The sequence below is a fragment of the Oryzias latipes genome, chromosome 16 (genome assembly GCF_002234675.1).
Source record: "Oryzias latipes chromosome 16, ASM223467v1".
Lineage (NCBI taxonomy): Eukaryota > Metazoa > Chordata > Actinopteri > Beloniformes > Adrianichthyidae > Oryzias > Oryzias latipes.
The window spans coordinates 14,588,394-14,607,716 of NC_019874.2; the positions used below are offsets into that span (position 1 = coordinate 14,588,394).

A 19,323-nucleotide genomic window follows, 5' to 3' on the forward strand; every position below is an offset into this window, starting at 1 on the left:
AACCATCATCCCTGAATATGAAAAGAGAGAATGAATCTAACAAGGAACTGCATCTCCTAACTAATGTGTGAAGAAAGTTATTCAAATAAGTGTGCTCGGAACATTTCTTTCAAATTTGTTTGCAAAACCTATGGAAACACAAAATAAAGCCAAATTACTTAACATGTAATAAACATAAACAGGCATTATTTTTATTTTCTGCTGAAATACCACTTTTCCAATACTTAGCATGAAGCTCCTATGATTATCTCTGTAAAAACTTTTGCTGGGGGGGGGCACAGCTGTCTTAAAGGGTCCAACTCAGGACAACATGATGGGAAGCTGTATTAAAAATAAACATAAAGCACAAAAGCAGTTTTATGGCAGGTCAAGTGCAAGCATTTCATACTTAACTCAGCATTTTATGATGGTTGTACTGCTGCGCAGCAGTCAAGCTACTTTCACACGAACGACCTTGAAGAGTGAAAACTATCCTTCATTACAAGTGTCACTGAAATCGCAGGAGAGCAGAGGGAGCTTTTTGCTCCTCCTCCCTTGGTGAGGTCAGAGGTTACGGTCACCTGCAGGGATCCACCTGTTGAGCTCATTCTTGAGAATTTGTCCGTTTTTCCCAGGAGTCCTTTTTGCACTCTCTTGATACATTGACTCCACCCTTTTTACACACAAAAAAGTCTCTTACATCTCACACTCCACTGCAGAAAAACTGTTATAAGCTCAAAAAACACTTTATAATAAAAGTTGGTTTACAGGAGGGGACAGATGAAAGATCAGTGAGAAATGGAAGAAAAGAGGAAAGTTCGTTTGATGACCTTGTTATGGGAGGCACAGGGTTGAGGGGGAAGACGTGTGAAGTCAAAGACCTGTGTTAAAAGTGTGAGTATGTGTGTGTTTGATGTTATAGTCTTGTAAAGCAGCAGCTGGAGAGGGCTGTCCCCTGAGAACCACATCAGCTCGCTAGTAAACCTCACACACACACGTACACACGCACACACGTGCACTGTTTCATAAAGCCATTGCTGTGAAAATGAACCAGACACCACCAGTCAGATGTGACTGACACCCTCACATTTATATAGATCTTCTTATTTTTTTTTAAATCAACTGGTTTAAATCAGATTCAATGAACACAGGAGCCAACATTTTACCTGTGGAGCGTGAAAGAGAAAAAAAGTTTGAGATAAAAATTGAGACATAAGTCAAGACAGTTTAATGTGAAATTTTTCTCACTGACGTGTGCTCTTATATGTATTTGCCTGCATATGGTTCTACTGTAAAACTATAATTGTACTGTAAAACTCCCCCATCCAGATGTAGAGTTGGTAATACAGGCCTCAGTAGGGGGGAGCACCTTTCGAGTGCTACAAAGTCCGTGAGAGTCTTTAGAAAAGCGAGCCGTGTGAAATGCATGCAAAGAGTTTTACTGTGTTTTTGTGATTCTTCTTTTTTTTTTTTGTTCTTTCTGACCTTCATTTAAGCAAGTTTTTGTCAATGACACATCGACATTCAGACAACCACAAATGGAGCTGTCAGTCAGTGTGCACACAAACGCAGTCCAAGCATAGGAAACCACTTTGCTGCACTCACTCGCGTGTCATCTAATATCTTTTATTTCCCTTGATTGTAGCAGCGTGTGACATCATACTGCAGCTGACTGGGAGCAAACACTCCTATTTTAAAGCAGTGGACCGTTTCCAGGGAGATGATATAACATAGTCCAGATGAGCCCCTCCAAAGATTGCCTCATTATCACACATACCGCAGCTGCACCCAACCACTGTGTGCACGAGCGGTTCTGTTTATGTGTGCAGGCATGTAGCCGCTGCCTGTGACTGTGCAGACATGTGTGTGTCTGTGACCATTTAAGCTCTACTCGCAGTCAATTACCAGAAAATGACTCTTGTGGACTGTTTTTCTCTCCAGAAAAACAAATTATAGGGTTTAGGTTAGGCTGGGATTGGGGTTGGAATTGCAGGAAAGTCCTGGCTTAGCCTGTTTCATGTGAAGGACATGAAACCAGGGGGTTGGGCCAGGAAGCTACGTCTATGAATAGCACTCCAAATTTCAATTTGGAATAGTTTTAGGTGTTTTGGGTTTCCTAACATTAAAAAAATACATTCTAATGAGTCACTCATGAATATTTCTGCTAAAAAAAATATTGGGCAAATAATTGTTTATATATTCCATAAATACATTTTATGTGATGCTTCTGACAGTAAGAAATAGGTTACTGCATAATTGAATAATTATGAGTTTTGGTAGAACAGAGAAAGGGTTCATTCAGTTCCCTTATAACTATGTTGCCACAAAGGGGGGCCCGTCTGGATCCTCCTGTGCAGGTCCCCAGCCTGGATTAAACACAGACTTGTGTCAGGAAGGGTATGTCTGCCTGTTCAAATCAGTGAAAGCTGATTTACTGTGGTGACCCTAAAAGTATTTGCAGGAGGTGAACAACATGGCTATAATCTACAGAAAAGAAAGTCTTCCTGATTACGGGAATAACACCTGAAATAAATTATGACGAAAGACAACAATAAATGAGTTACATAAATTGTGGTTATTTTGATTTTATGAGAAATCTTTTTATTTATTTAATTATTTATTTTTTACAGTGAGTCTTAACTGACTGTTTAAGTTATGGGAAAGTATTCAGATAAAACATTGACATTTTTTTGGGTCATAAACTCCAGCTTATAGCAGTAAATAATTACATTATACATTTATTTTGTATAAAATCTTTTTCCTCCTCCGTCTTTTTTTCTTTTTTTGCAATTGACCCTTCATTTTTCTAATATATGAGATGCCAACATTTAATTTGTTTTTAAAGTTTCATTGTTAGTTTATGCAGGGTTAAATTTAATTGTTCTCTCTGGTCCCTATTATAAGTGTACCATTTTTGCAGTAAATGATTATCTATTTGCTTTTTAAATAGAGGGCATAAAAAGCAATGAGTTTACTTAATAATGCTTTTTCTGAAAGTGTACTTAAAGCACATCTGGATAACCACAATTTAACAGTTATAACCTTGTTGGACTTGGCGTGGACATCATATTTTGGATTGCAACACCACAGTGGTTAATTCTGCTTTTAACTGCAGCCCTATACTACATGTTCAGAGGGTCAGCTAACTATAAGCTCAGGTCTTAAAAGGTTAAACAATGTAAAAATATTTGGGCCTGAAACGTGGCAAATGTGTAAATTTGAAAAGTAATCCTTATTGTACTCATGAAGTATTCCATTGCTAAAAGTATTTTTTTAGGATAAATTTCAAAATTAAACATTTTCATGATTTTTCCCTTTTTAAATATTTCCACATTTGAAAAATTTACAACAAATGATATTTTTTAAAGTTTTATTCTGTTTCATTGTAACAGCAGCAGGAAGTTTTATTGTTCAATATTGGTGCCAATTGAATGGTTTCTTGCTTCACACAGCTTTTTTTCAGTTTATATTTGTTAAGATGAAAACTTTAAATCCTAGAAAGTTTAAGTTCTATTAACTTTATTTTACAAAGAGTAAAACAGTTTTTTAAAATCTGCTTCCAAAATCTAAAGATTAAATGTTAACCTCTTGAGACCAGAGATCTAGTTTAATCTGTTTTTGCATAGTCACAGGGCCCCAGGTAATCAGAATTAACTACAGTAAAAATAAAAGCCTCAATGTGACGTCCACGTATGTGAACGCAAGGTCTCAAGAGGTTAACAATAATAAATATTAATGGATTTATAAAGCATTGCGATAAATGTTAAACAGGAAGCTTGATGTGTGTACAGAATTTGGGTCTGATCATCTGAATGGGGGAGGAAAAGGAAGGGGGGGGGCATAGGTTAGTAGAGGGAAGGTTTCCGACAGTAGCCCCGACCTGACAGGTTCCTTCATTTCCAACTTCATTCAGTCCCATACAGGGACTCTGCACATGGTAAAACCATCACAGACAGGCAGAACACACACACGCACGTCTCTCACATATAAAGGACACATGTTTGCTTTCTTCTTAACCAGGAAATGGGCTTCATTCTCATTTGAACACAGGAAAAAAAAAGGACAGACAGACGCAGAGGCAGAAAGCTATTTAGCTGTCAGGAGACAATTTGTGCCACTGCTGACACAGATCAGGATTCCCCACTGGGAGAATTTTGGACTTGAGATGTTAACAAGATGTACTTGTCTCTTCTTCCGAACCATTTGCCTGTGAACTTTTGATTTTTTGGCAAACAGTTGAATACCTTTACGACTGAATATATTTTCTCTAGATCTGGTTTACAGATCTAAGGTTTTTTTTTTTGTCTGGAAGAGAAATGCAAAACAAACAAAGGTCGAGATTAAAGTCATTGATTTTAAAGTTACTTTTTAAAATTGATGTACATGTTGTTTCTCAGCATGCAAAAAGTTTCTGTTTTTTTTTTTTTATTGGAGTCACAATCTAGACACAAACCTTTACATTTGAAATGTCTTTCAAGTGTTATCATTTCTGGAAAAAAAAAAAAAACACCAACACCCACAGAAACACTGTGAACCTCATATATTTTTCTTTAAGTAGATGAACAAATGACCAAGGTATTCTACATTTACCAGTTGTTTGCTGGTACAACAAAGCCAAACAGTTGCACATCAACATGATCAGTGCGCCGGTGGTAAATTTCTTGAACGTGTGCTTAAAAAAAACCTGGTTAGAATTGATATTTGAGTCCAAAGTCGTTGATTGGCCACTTAAGGTTTGTGCAAAAATTACAACACTCACGTTCGGTCTCGAATAACAGTTTCTACCAAGCTTAATGTCAAGTTTTCTATGTTGATGAATACATCAACACACTCATCAGGTTCAGGCATATAACCTGCATGAACCCCCCCTTTAGCCACGGAAACCCGTCCTGTCCGGCTCACAGGTTCGGATTGGTTCAAACGTGTTCTTACACCACACTAAGCAAACTTGGATAATTAACTCGCTATACTTGATTACACGAGACCCGATCTTTGCTGGATGAGGTACAAAAAACATGTAATTTTGCCACTAGACAGGGTGAGAGTCTAAGAGGAGGGGGGGGGGGGGGGGGTCAAACGCCTGCCCATAATAACCACCAGACATGACGCATTCAGCGTGGAATACCACAGCAGCCACAGACAGGTCTCTGGCAGACGAGGGGCAGAAATCCGACCCTACAGCCAGTTTGTGAATGGGACAGGAATGAGTAAAACCAGGCTAAATGTAATAAAACTTCAATAACTTTTGAAGATTTAAGAGCTTTAAGAAATCACCAAATGTTTAGTTTGGCTTATTTGTAAAACTGAGTGTGAAATTGACTAAACACTGTCTATTTCAGCTTGTGGTATAACATTTTTAAAAATGGAATATATGTCTTTTATGTCCATCAGTTCCAGTTGTTTGTGTCTTTTACTAAAGTCCCTAACGAATCCATTTGGCAAACATCAACTCATCAAGCCCTCCAGTAGACCTCCTTTAGGACAGCACACAGACAACATATCACCCTGTCAGATATGATTGTAGTGCTGATCATCGTCATCCTTGCCCAGACTCCCCGCCACGGGGAGCTCCGCTCAGTATGAAGACTAACACATGTTGGACAATCGAATCATTATTTGCTTACATGGACTTCAGCCAAGAGAGCCTGGAGAGCTAAAGTTTCTAATCCGTGGGCATAAGACATAGCAAAGAACTGACATATTGTAAAACTCAAAAAGTGTGGCAGGGGGGAGAAAAATTTGAGTGGTCACATTACATGAAAACAGCAGGCAGGAAGTGTTTTGCAACAGCGGAAAATCCTCAGGTCCAGTTTGACCACCAGACGGTCACACTTCATTGGGCCTGGAGGCTGCGGTCAGGGCATGGATACCTTCCTCACCATAAGAGCAGAAAGACTGTCAAATATTTGTCTTTGTCTTTGATTAACAATTACCTCTTATCTACTCATCCCCCCTTTTCAGCCACCTCTCAGTCCCAACCCTCAGGCTTCCTACCCTTACTCTCCATTCTGTCCTCCTCAGCAACTTTGACACATTATGTTTGTTTTTTTTTGCCCCCTCCAAATCACCCTTCTTACCATTTCTCGTCAAACTTTCTCATTGCTCTCCCTCACCCTCCCTCTCTCTCTCTCTGTTTGTGGTCAGTCACACTTAATCTAGCTTCATCCATCTGTTTCTCTTCATTCATTTAGGCCCGTCTGTTTTCGATTAAGATTACACCAGGCTTTGACCTGTTAGTGTGCCACGATCCTTTTGAAGTCATGCTGTGGTTGCAGGTTAAACTCAAAGCCCACCAATCTTTATACTCAACCAAATACAGATTTGGTGGAAAGAGAAAAAAAATGGCAATAATGGGTTCTGAAACTCTTTTTTATTTTTTCTTTAGCCAGGAACCAAAGTCTGTTGCTTTTTTTTCTGTGCGAGTTTTGATCATTAAATCATGTAGGAGTTCTACAAATGAGGACACACACTCAAAGAAGGCCTGTTACCCATTTGGGTTCCCAACTCATAATCCAACCTAGCAAGCTGTGAACTGGAATATATTTTAAATTTAAGTTCACATCCTGAGGATTTTCATTGTAGTGTAAAGGTAGGTTCTGTTTTCCATTATGGTTTCTCTTTAAGCCGAGTGTTTCCACTAAGTATCACGGAAATTTTGGGGGGCCAGATGAAGAATATAAAGGGCCTTATCTAACTAAACACTTCTCTCAGAATTCACATTAAAACGACACCCTAATAACCTTGTTTATTTCTAAAGGCGCATGAAAACAAAGCGTACTGATTCAAAAACCTATTGGATAAATGATGGATTTGATGGCACAGGCTTCCTGTTGTCTCCCTCCATCATCCACATGATCAACTGGCTAACAAGGCAAACGCCAACCTTCATTTGCAGACATTAAGCAAGATTTCTTTAAACCTTACAGCTCACTTCACTTCTCTCCCTTTGCATGAATGCCTTTGACCAAAGATGAACTTCAACGTTCAACAGTACATCATCATTATTCCTGGGTCAACGCTGGGCGAGTAGCCAATACGCTGACTGGTAACGCTGAACTGACATCTATTGGCCAGGTTGTGGCAGGGTAGGATGTTAAAGTCATTGAAACTCATCAGGCTAAGTGGACGCAGTTGACTGAGAGGTCCTGAACCTCCTCAAGTCTGGTTGCGGGTTGCTTTCAGTGCCAGCAATTGTCAATTAGGGCAGAGAACTTGTGGGCTGTTGAGCCTGCTTGATTTAAATATATTAATATGTACGTGCCGGCTGGGTTTTATGTCATACTTGAGCTACATGTGTAGATCAGTAAGTCCTGCTGTGCACAGTTCATCTCAGGATTATCACGACATCTTTGCTTTTACCCTGCATCTAAAGAAATCCTGCCCTTTTGAATGTTAAATAGAAAAACCAGACCTGATTACTTTTGACTTTCTCCATTTATATGCTCGTTCATGTGGCCTTTTCATTTCCTATTTTTATCAATGCTATAACTTTTTGATCATATAACATATCACATTTTTCCCTGTTCGCTCCTAAATGTTTGTGCTGGTTTGTGTCTTCAGGCCCAAGTAAGCCTGATTTTGAAAGTCTATATAAAAATATTCCAGTCAAAATGGACTCATTGATATATCATTATGACATTAGTGCAATTTGTCACAATGAATAATGAGAATAAAGAAACTGAAAACAATTTTTTTTTGCTTTCACCATAAAAAAATGCAAATTCCATAAAGGTTCTAAAAATACATGGGCAGCAGTCCAAACAAAGACACATCTTCAATTTTGTTGTGTATATTAAAAAAACACATTTTTTTGTTAAACCATTCCGAGGTGATTCTTTACTGTGATTCTTCAGGATGAAGAAATGAAGTACTTGCTCTGCTGCATGGTCTGCGCTCATCCTTGTTATGGAGAGACCGATCCTAGCCACAGACATGTTTTGTTAATGGCAAAGGAGGCAAAGTTCCAGGTCGGTTTGACGCACCAAAGAGAGCTGCAGTCAGACAGGTTGAGCAGATTGCAAGCATAAGAGAACATTATGGTCTCCGCTGGATCATAAAGAAAAATTTCTCAAGATGTAAAAATTGAAAAGAAGTACCAATTTAGACAAGTTAAGATGTTGCACGTTCTCATCTAATTGACTCTGGAGTGAGCAGCGTCACCATGGACCCATGCTGTTTTTAGGTAACAGATCTGCAATCACAAATCCAAAAGGGAAATACAGGTGTAAACATATCTAATGCTTCTGTTTTTTCTAGAGACATCGAATCCTGCTTTTCCAGAGTCACGGACCGGCTGCTGCTCCAGTACTTCAGACCCACCACACTGTAGCAGCTGGAAGTCATTCTGCATGAAACCTTCCACCAATGTGAGTAGATCACAACAAAAACATTTATCAAACAGAACCTGAAGATCAACGAAGACCTGTGGAAACAAAAGAACAACTCTGCTTTGCTACAGCTCATACTATCCTCTTTCTCCAAAGTGCCAAAATTTACCACAAGCTTGTTTTTAGCACCTGCTCTGAGGAGCGCCTTCAGCTGAAAGATCTGCTGCGACATCCATGACTCAGAGAAAGCACCGCACAAACACAACAAGCAGTAGTGTCATGTGTTAACATATCTTCTCTGTTCCAGGACCCCTGCTGCTGGATGTGCTTCACATTATGCGGTTTGCACACTTTTCTGCAGCCTCCTTTAAACCGCAGCTATTGGGGGAAAGGCGATCTCTTTTTCTTTATGGTTCTTCTTGTCTGGTTTTCATAGAGAGGAATGTGAATAATCCAGATCCGCTTTTCCAAATTTTAATTGACAGTTTTTAAACCCAATTGGAAAAAAAAAACCTGTTGATTTTTTTTATAATTGCTACAAGGTTAATACATTTATTTTTTCACAAAGCTAGACATTAAAAACAATGACAGGTTTTGATTTGCTATGGTAGAAAACACTAGATGGAAAAAAATATATTTTTTATTTTCAAACAGATGCAAACAAAACTTTCTGCTTATTTTGAATTACAGTTTAAAGTAGATGCAGCTGTGGGAAAAATGAACACATTTGTTTTTCTGTATTCAGCCAAAAAAACGGGTTAAATTTAAGGTAACTTCTGACCTTGATTGGTATAAGTCAAAAGTCTATTAATGGTTGGACATTTGTTATTACAAAGATGTAACTTTACATATTTACAGAAAAAAACAATAATTTCTGTAAACAATCCCATGTTTCCCAGGAAACAGTGGTGTAGCACCCAAAATGTAACTTTGGAGGAAACTCAGAGGTTTAATGATATAAACTGAAATAAAAAAACAAACTATGAAACAAAGCAGAAATAACAAGTGTGACAACACAGATGACCTGAAAAACAGAAATCTCGACACACTGGGAGTGATTAACTTCAATTAGAACAGCTGTGGATGATTAGAAACTTGAACCTGGTGTGACTGACAGGAGGAAACAGACCTTTACAAAAAACAAAGAAATATGAAGAGCACAAACCTCTCATATTCTTTGTAAATGTTCTACCATTTCTCCAAGTTGTCTTTTTTTTCTTTTAAGAAAAACTGGTTATTTAACTTATGCAAAAAACACTGACTTCTCTTTTAGCACTAATAGATGTGAATACTGGTAAAAACGTGATCAAACGTATTTCTGATTTGTCATGACGTGAATATTTTATTGTTTCTTGGTGTATTTTTTGTTTAGGTCAAACATAAAAGTAGTTCAAAAGTTATGAATCAAAACTGTAATATCAGTGCTTCCTCAGTGGTGGTATTTGGTTTTGTTTTGTTCTGTTTATTCTGTGTTTTGTGTGTTTGGATTTGTATCAGAGTGGGACTTCTGTGTTTTTGTGGATCTTTGTGTGTTTGTCTGTGTGATTATTTCCAGGTGTTGTGCTAGAAAGAGTGTGGCCTCCATTTGGACCCCAGCTGATGAAGGCGGCCTTTAAAGGCACCATTTGGACCTCCAGCCTGCGAATTGGTTTTGGACCTCCAGCCGTAACAAACAGACGCCTTTATTTGAGGCACTATAGTTTAGCTTCATATTGAGCAGATGCCATAGAATTTGTATCAAAAAAGTTAAAGTGGTCCTACACTTTAGCAACTTCATTACACACACAAAAAAACACTGATAGGAAGGTCTGGATGCATCAAAATCTCATAAAAAAAATAAAAAAAAGAATAGCATCGCAAAAAGTGAGAAAATCTCTAAAAGTTTTAGGATCACAGGGAAAAAATCCTGTGTTCCAATTATTTTTAACCTTTTTGTGCAAAAATAATTTATTTTTATGCATTCTTTTATGTATAACATCCTCACAGCTGCAAACGATACTTAATGCCTAATTTCACTGCATTTTTTAAACCAAATATGTAAAAAACCAAAGCAAAACAGTTAAACTTATACTTTTGCTGATGGTTTATAAACAGTCTTGTGGCATGCAACATGTTTTAAACTATACCTAAGAGAGTTTAACAAGCAATAAAAGTGAACTGAGACAGCTGTGGAAGTGTAATTGTCACGAGGATGTCACACTGTCACTGCATCACTTTAGATGAGACTATCAAAAACAAAAGAACCCTAAAAGTGGTTCTCAGACAGAGAAGTGGGAAGAAAAAAACCTAACAGTAAACATTCTGATAACCAAAGATCTGAGCCTGACTCTTCCCCATCATCATCTCTCTCTGGACTCTTTCATTACTCCTCCCATCTCTAACCAGACCGTTCCTGTCTCCACTGCAACAACTATCAATAAAAAACCTCCCTCACTGTAAGGGTTGGAGTACCGGTAATCGTTCGGGTTTGAAGCTTTTCCTTCCCATGCTGCGGTGGATGTAGATGCTCGAGGATGTGAGTACTTTGTATTGCAACAGCTGGATATTTCTTTATCTCGATTTATTATCGGGAGCAGTTCTTCACGTCCTGCTGTTCTCCTTCTCGGGTGACATTTTCACAGCTCGTGTCAGCGGAGATGTTGGCAGGTGCATTACTTCTGGGCACCATCCTTACAATTTTTCCAGGTAAGAGAGGAATGCCAAAACCCTTGAGACATTATTTCTTTAGTCTGCGTGCGCACCAGACTGAAACTGAATAAGGTGTTTAAAGTACTTTGGGAATTTTTGAGGGGATGACGGATAATCCTTTAGATATTTGTATTATATTCCAAATTTTCATTTCTGGCTTGCCATAAATCAAGTCAAAAGCAGCTTAAAACAGTAACGGGATGTCTTTTTGAAAGGCATTATATGAAAATGCTTCTGCAGCCAGGTGCCCTTGCCTTTACACTCAGGTTACTTTATAAGTATTGATTGACTTTTGTGCAAGGTGGTCAAGTCAGACCGACAAGTCAGCAGGATGACACCCTGACTGCTAATCAGAGCTCTTTTAAATGTCTGAATATTTATGATTTTCAGCCTAATCAAAGCCAGTAAAAAGTCATTTTTTGAAAATATGGAAAACTTGCAAAGGCATCAATGTTGATTGTGTGAGTGCCTGTATTGCTTTTAATTCTACAGGTGTACGCTCAGAATTATTCTGTGTTTGCTCTTTCACTGACACGTTTATTTGCAAGATTTTCTTCTCTTTCTTTTGTGCCTTTCGCAGGCACGCAGTGCAGGTGGAGTGTGTCATTCTCAAGGAGGGAAATCTGTGTGTGGGCAGGAACTTCAGTCACTTTACCCTGCCGTTACGACCACCCCTCGGGTAAAAATAAGCCCATTTTATTTTGCTATGATAGAAAATTGATGTTATTTCTTTCAGTTTTATTCATTCAAAACACAAATCTTTACAATACAAACTGAAAATGATTTGTCTCTCCAGTTTGCATGTCCCATAGCTCTCATTTTTCTTTTTACTCCACTTACATTTTCTTCATTTGTGGAAAAACTAAAGCTGAATTTCTTTCATAGCAAAGCCTTGTCTTCCCAGGTCACACGGTGAAGAATGTCATGTGGTTCCGTGTGTCAGCCCAGGGTCAGAGGGAATTTGCTCACCACACTGACACCAACTTGATCAGCCTGTCGTACCGCGGACGAACCCGGTGAGCAAAATTCAAATGGCAGTTGTTTCAAAAAATGGAATTTTGGTCTTATTGGCCTTCACAATTTTTGATTACATCATGTTCATGATCCAGCTACATAGGCGGCAGCTATTCCAGCTGTTCAGTCCAGATTCGGAGTGTGAAGCTGAGCGATGCTGGACAGTATCACTTCAGGTTTGAGACGGACAAGCAGCTAGGAAGATGGACTTCCCCGAACACTATTACCCTAGATGTAACAGGTTGGTTCATATTAACAAAATCTTCTGTGAACTTTTATTATATTTTATTATAATATTATATTTTATTTTATTATATTTTATTATAACTATGACACAGGAGTAAACTCTTCTGTCTTCATCATGCTTTCATGTTTGCATCTTAGACCTTAAGGTCCTGGTTCATCCCCCCAGAGCTGCCAACATGTATGGCTCTGGAGAAACGGTTTTCGTCGGCTGCCAGGCTGGGGGGTGTGCTGCTCCTGGTCGCAGTCTTGCCCTCTACAGGTGAGCACACCTGTCAGATGCACTTACAGTTCATCATCAATTCAAAGTGTTAGGTATGATGTCAACGACTTTTCTACGTGATGCTGCAGGAACGGACTGAACCTAGGCTCCTATGAGAAGTGGATGACAATCAGCCGCTTTGACCAGCAACATGCTGGAGCTTACAGCTGCAGACCAATCCCCCCCCAGAATGTACAATCACCATCTGTCACTCTGACTCTGGGGTGTGAGTAGACAGTCAACCAAAGCAGAAATTCTGCCTCACTTGTATGTGTAACCTGACAATGACATTAGAAATGAATAGGATCCTAAATGTTTAACTCCTGGTAACGTGTTTGGTTTAGTTAGATCACATTACACCACTTCTGTCACCAAATGTAAGTTTGATAAGTGCAGTTTGCTCTTTTCTCATGTTTTTCTGCAGATAAACCTCGCTTCACTTCCATAACCATTTTCCCTGTGGGGGAAGTTTCAGAGGGAGGGTCTGTTACTCTGGCTTGCAGCAGTGATGCAGCTCCTCCTGTGGAGAGTTTTGCATGGTTTAAAGGTGCTTCGCAGCATAATTTCTAATTTCTTCATACAAATTACAGCTAAATGCTCATTTGATTCAGTTATATCAATCTTACACAGAACTTACATTGTAAATCGAAAAAGGCTTTACTCAGCCTGGTACTCAGGTTTTACCTGTCATATATAACTGGCACCAACACTATTTAAGCCTGGATAACAATGGGACTCTTACAGGTGAGGTCAAGATTTGTTTGAGGTGGACCTTCAAGTTCCATCTCCCAAAGAGCTACTGGAAGGGCTTTGAGGGATTCTATTAGCTTGCATTCATGGCCTCCAGTGCTATTGCAGTAGAATGTTACAGTTGCTTAAGGGTGGATGTGACAGATGCAGCAGAAACACCTGAAGTAAATTCTTTAACAACTCTGAAAACACTGATGGCGTCTAACCATCACTGTCTGTCAAAGGGAATAGAGATCAGAAATACTATCTCTGGATTGGGATACTTTAAAAGAAGTGCTCTAAAATCAAACTGCTTTGGAGTCTTTGTCTGAAATGGTTAATTCCTGATGGTTGTTGGACTCCTGTTTGGCTGTCTCATGTAACAGAGTTGGTTAATACCTGTCATGCTTTGATAGACAGTTTCAGTTTGGACTGCACTCTGGTCAGCACATGACTGTGTTTCTGCTTCTTGTGGTCATGTTTTGCTTCACTGAATGGGGGCCCCCTAGCAGTTTTTGAGGGGGGTTTGCAGACAAGTGGGAAATCAAGGGTTTCTTTCTCTGAGGTGGGAATTAGCCAGTACCCCAGTGGAGGAGTTAGCTTCAGGAGTTAGAAAGTAGCAATGATGGGGAGATTGAAAACATGATCCCAGAGAACAAATTAAGCTATGTAAAATGGTTTCGACATTTGGTTGAAATGTTTTGTGGAAAGACCCAAAAATCAACAGTAACCTATCAGCATGGTATGAAAATGATGATGAGGGAAGTCCAGGAAGGTCTTGATGTGAGTGATAGCAACTTCAAGACAATGTCACCTCGAGGAATGAGAGTCAAAGTCCAGGCATCTTACTAAAAATGACTGGATGACTGGATGGATGGATGGATGGATGGATGGATGGATGGATGGATGGATGGATGGATGGATGGATGGATGGATGGATGGATAGATGGATGACAAACTATGTTCTGCATTTGAGAAGGCTGATCTCAGTTGGATGGATCATCCTTCCTGTCAGGAATAGTTTTTTTTTAATTCTTACAAACAATTGACACTTTCCATCACATTTGCTCTTTTTGTAAATGCTTGTGCACATGTCTTTGTGTTATTCTAATGTGCTATGACTTCTTCCATTTTTTTTTTTGCTGTAGACATGGAAAGTGGCAGCATCCCAGACAGCTTCAGCCCTCAGCTCCATCTGTCCTTCCTCAGACACACTGATAGAGGAGAGTATTACTGTGTGGCACGCAATTCACTGGGAACAGATCGCTCCAAATCAATCCTACTCAATGTTACCTGTATGTCTGTTCTGTTGGTTTGTTGGTTTTAGTTTACATGACATAAACCACATTAATGAAGAGGAATTGAAATTGCCTTCTGCCCGTTCAGACTCACCAAAGGACACTCATGTGCTTGTGAGTCCTCGGAGAGACATCAGAGAAGGTTCTCATGTAAACATGAGCTGCGTCACCTTTTCTCACCCTCCCCCCAGCAGGTAAAGCAGTCTAACATAAATACCACTTTGATCACTAAATAATTCATCACTCAAATGATGAGAAACACTGTTACAATTACTGCTTTAGGTATTCTTGGTATCGTATCCAAGGTGACCAGTTGATGGCTAAAGGTAATTTTCAGAACCTGATCTTTCCGTCTGTGCACGCCCACCACACTGGTCAGTACTACTGCGTGGCATCAAATCGATTAGGATCCCAGACCTCCCCTGTCGTAACTCTCACTGTTCTCTGTAAGTAGATGGCTGAGTGTGACACAATGTCTAGTAGTTATGAAGTAAACATTGCTCTGGTAATACTCCTCTGATTGTCTTCTTTTCTGCTGCTGGTGTCATGGACAGTAGACTGGACCAGCTTTTAAACTTTGTTCTTTCTTCCATGCAGATCCTCCCAAAAATACCTCCATTCTGGCCCGCCCCTCCCCTGTGGTGGACGCGGGTCGACCTCTGACCCTGACCTGCAGCAGTCAGGCCTACCCGGCAGTGGACAACTTTACCTGGCACCGTCTAACTCCAGATGGAGGCTCAACACAATGTTAGCAAAAACCATGCAATTCCACTTAAGGTTTTGACTTTTAAAAAAAAAATCAACATTGATCTGCTGAGATTTGAAGTCTGTACTTTCTCTGTATTGTTTGCAGGTATGTCAGATTTTTCCTTTCTTTTCTGCTCTCTGCTGTTTAGCGTGGGGCACAAAATCTGGTCCTGTCTTCACGTTTTCAGAGGTTGGCCCTGGTGAAAGTGGTCAGTATTACTGTGAAGCCAGGAATCGAATTGGAGCAAACAGCTCTCCGGTGCTCACCGTCAGAGTCAGAGGTGCGTGCTAACTCATGCACGGTCATACTTCATGCCTCATTTTTCTAAATTTATACCTCAGAAAGACCCTCCAGAGGCAGCCATACCGTTCCTGTTAATCCTTGACTGTTCCCCCAACAGCACCGAGCTGTCAGCCTGAAACATCTCAGCAGCTGCTGAGCGGTCATCAATTCTGGTATCACCTCTTATTATTTGACACATTCACATGCAGCCCGAAGACCTACGGTGGCTCATCTCTGCTGCACTATCACCAACACCTACATGGATAGTGCACGGCGTTCCATCACGGTCTGCTTGTCTGTCAGAGTCAGAGACGAGCTGACGCTGAAAAGTGAGAGTGGAGTCCTCCTGCCTCTCATTAACAGATATGTTTCAGATTATTTCAGACATGTCAAGACTCTGGCTTGAGTGTTTACCTGCGATTATATGACGGGTGATGAAACTTGCCTGTCACTTCCACAAAGGCTCTGGCTTTCATTGTCTCATGATTCCTGGCTGCTTTTGTATGAGTCACAGTGAGTCATGTTAAGTGCTCTGACTGTAACAGAAGAGGGGAAGGTGATGAGGTGCTGTGGAAAACGGCTATTAGAGTCTAAACAGCTAAAGAAGTGCAGATTTGGAAATCAGAAGTGGAAACATAAGACTTGAGTCTGGATGGCTGCTTGTTGATCCACAGGTTTTAGTTCCTCCCTCCACTGTGTTCTGTTTCTATTGTGGTGCCTACTTTTGATTTTTAACTTTTTTCTGTATTTCACCACCACGTTTGTGGAATTCCTCGTTGTTTCCAGTCAGACTAAAGAACTATATGATCCTTTCATTGGCAGGTCGTCTGAAAGTAATTGCCCTGGCATCCGCAGTGGGCGTGTCTGCAGGACTCATCACTCTGACTGTGGCCATCATGATCAGGTGACTTAAAGTATCACCGTCACTGCAGATTTAAGCCCTGTATCCAACCCCAGCAGTTAAAAAAATGTACATTTTATGAAGTTCTAATACCTTTTTTAAGTATTGTCCTGTTTTGGTCTGTTTTTTACAGTAAGAACATGCACAGAGTAGACACTGATACGGCAGAAGATCCAACCAAGGTGCAGCATCTGTTGTTTTGCAGAAGTTTTTTGAAGGATCTGCTGTTCCTAGCATAGAATGATTAATCATAAAGTTTTATTGCTGACTCTTACTTAATCTTGATCACATGTTTTCTTTTTTATGTTGCTTGTGACCCCACAGCGTTTACCAGTGACAACCGACAGCAGCATGTTCCATGAATCAGCCGTACAAACATTTCCAGTTAGAAAGGGCAAGATGTCAGACATACCAGTGAGAAAATGACTGTGTAATCAGAGGTTTATGCAACCGTGGAAAGTATGCCGGGGCTGTTTTCAATGTGCGTGTCTGTGTGTTTGTGTGTGCAGGAGGAACCTGAAGAATTGAGTGACAGCTCTCATCCTGCCATCGTTCCTCTGAGAGATGCTCCACCAATCACTGAAGCCGAAAGTTGCAGTTCTGCCTCCAACTGCATCTCTGTTCAGTATTCCCGGCTGTCGAGGTGAACTTTTTTCATTAACTCTCTAGTTTCAGCTCTCAAGTTTTTCTTTTGTTATCATTGCAGAGATTTTTATCGCTCTGAGAGCAAACCTTTTTTTTACTTGTTTTATGTGATTTCTGACACAAACTTTTCAAGAATATTCACTTTTTTAATGGTGATTTTCAGCTCATGAGATGTATTCTTTTTTTTTGTGCGTGTAGTATGGATGAAGTACAGGTGCACAACCTGACTTGTAAGAAAAAGTCAAAGGATTCCTCCAGAGTTGTTTATACTTTACTTCCTGGGCCTCACTACTGACCAGGAGATAACAATCTCAAAAGGTAGGAAAGTCACTTTAAAAGATATTTTTAGGAGTTTCAAAGAATTTTCACAATTAGATTTATGTTTCGAGTCTTTCCCTAGTGGAAAGGATTTTTTTTCTTTTTTTATGTTTATTTGTTGCTAACATTTTGGTGACTTTTTCCAGTGCCACAGTAAAAATTTGAGACCCTTAAATAGTATAATTTCAAAGTAAAAAAAAAATACAGTTAAACTGCTTTAACGTTTTTGTGAAAAGCAAACTAATCAAGAAACAAATGAGAAAAGTGAAAAATGAGTAACAATAACATTAACCCTTGTGCTATCTTAGATGACCCCACCCTTACTTTGACGTGTTCTCCCTACCATGACAAAGGTGGATAAAGGTGGAAAGATTTCATGTGATCCATGGACACCAGTGAAGATCATAAATCATTGAAGAAAAAAGGTTCAGAGCACTGTCTAGTGGGTCTAGATGACCCAACTCCCAATGTTAAAGTGCCTAAAATAGCACAAGGGTTATATTGCAATCAACACTTTCTGTGACTTGACAGGTTCCTGCTTCTTGCTGTAATCAGTTCCACTGTCTTTTGTCCTGTTTTCCTCCAGTAAACAGCTCATGGGTCCATACAAACCAGCTCCTTCTGTCTCCACCCTTCTGTGACACAGAAAAACTTTCCTCACTTCTGAGTAGTGAGAGTCAGACTCTCATAAAAGGCAGCACATTGACCAGGATTTGAATAAAACTCATGAATAACATTGCATGCCTTTCCCTTTTGGGTTTGATGCATCCCTCAAGACTGCCTGATAAAATGGTAATCTAAAAGCATATTAAGTTTTTTTTTTTCTTTCCTTTGAACAGGTGTGTATTCAGTGTATATTTTTTGTAAGGATTCCTCATGTTCAATCACACATTATGTGTTTTCACTGGTTGCTAGATTGCATTGCATTGTTGGACTGTTAAAATTCAGAATTTGTATGAAAATAAAACTAACTTAAAATGCAACTGTGCAAAACATTTTAACCTGCAAGTGGATCTACTGTATTTGAAATGGAATGGACCTGCATTGTGCTTGTTACGATTGAATGCTCTGCATTATTCATTCAACGACTGCAGATAATTTTATGAAAACATGCATTCCATATTATAGATTGTTACAATAAAGACATATGGAAAGAAACAAAATCTTACTGCTTGGCCTGCTGTGTTTGGTCTTTCTAATAAAATAAACTAGTTCGGAATTTTGCACATCTCCTATTAAAACATCAACGCATTTTAGAAATAGCTGTGTGATAATGTCACTGAACAGTTTACTGCAGTTAGAATTTAACTATACAATTTTTAGTTTGAATATTTTAAACACATTTTAAAAAGGAAAAAAAAATCCATGAAACATTGTAATAAAGGATTCAGTTCTTGAAAGTTTTAAACATGTCAGGAAAAGTATTAACACAGCAAACATCAAATGAATGGGAAGGTGTGTCCAAACGTTTGGTCTGTACTGTATATGCAGTATATCAACCCATTAATTTTCAAAATTAATTGCTTTTGCCAATTGTGTTAAAAAAACAAAACACAAAAGAAAATTGAGGTTTTCAAAAGTCGTACTTTTACTTAAAAAATGTGTTTGTTTTTAATATCTAAGCACAGGTTTATGATTTACCTTTGGAGTAAATATTTTTTTACCACTAGGTTAAAACAAAGAAGCTTTAAAATTTTGTTGCAAAGTACCAGATTTGAACATGCTGCTCCTTCTTTTTTCTTCTTTCCTTTCTTAATTTATTTGCTAATGTGGAATGTGTTTTATTCCACATCTGTGGGCAGAGCTAAGATCAGGCAGAGCCACAGAGAATTGTTCTTTAACCTGTTTCGCCACCTTGTGGATTTAGGAAAAATGTTGGCATTGATGAG

General features: G+C 39.2%; 1 protein-coding gene across 2 annotated transcripts; it reads left to right on the forward strand.

Annotated features, from left to right (window-relative positions):
• Positions 1-10,203: 10,203 nt before the first annotated feature.
• Positions 10,204-18,585, forward strand: LOC105355898 (B-cell receptor CD22). 2 transcript variants are annotated; one of them, XM_020710068.2, is made up of 19 exons: positions 10,204-10,821; positions 10,928-10,991; positions 11,575-11,673; positions 11,899-12,010; positions 12,104-12,249; positions 12,393-12,513; positions 12,603-12,739; positions 12,938-13,060; positions 14,391-14,537; positions 14,629-14,734; positions 14,823-14,986; positions 15,138-15,287; positions 15,437-15,568; positions 16,393-16,474; positions 16,605-16,653; positions 16,796-16,885; positions 16,981-17,114; positions 17,315-17,434; positions 17,743-17,790. In XM_020710068.2, exons 1-18 carry the CDS (start codon positions 10,810-10,812, stop codon positions 17,409-17,411), a joined length of 1,965 nt encoding a protein of 654 aa, XP_020565727.1. In that variant the 5' UTR covers positions 10,204-10,809; the 3' UTR covers positions 17,412-17,434; positions 17,743-17,790. The 2 variants fall into 2 exon arrangements, with proteins under 2 accessions (XP_020565727.1, XP_011483382.1); XM_011485080.3 differs by lacking the exon at positions 17,743-17,790 and adding an exon at positions 18,021-18,585 and having other exon boundaries at positions 10,206-10,821.
• The last annotated feature ends 738 nt before the right edge of the window (positions 18,586-19,323 follow it).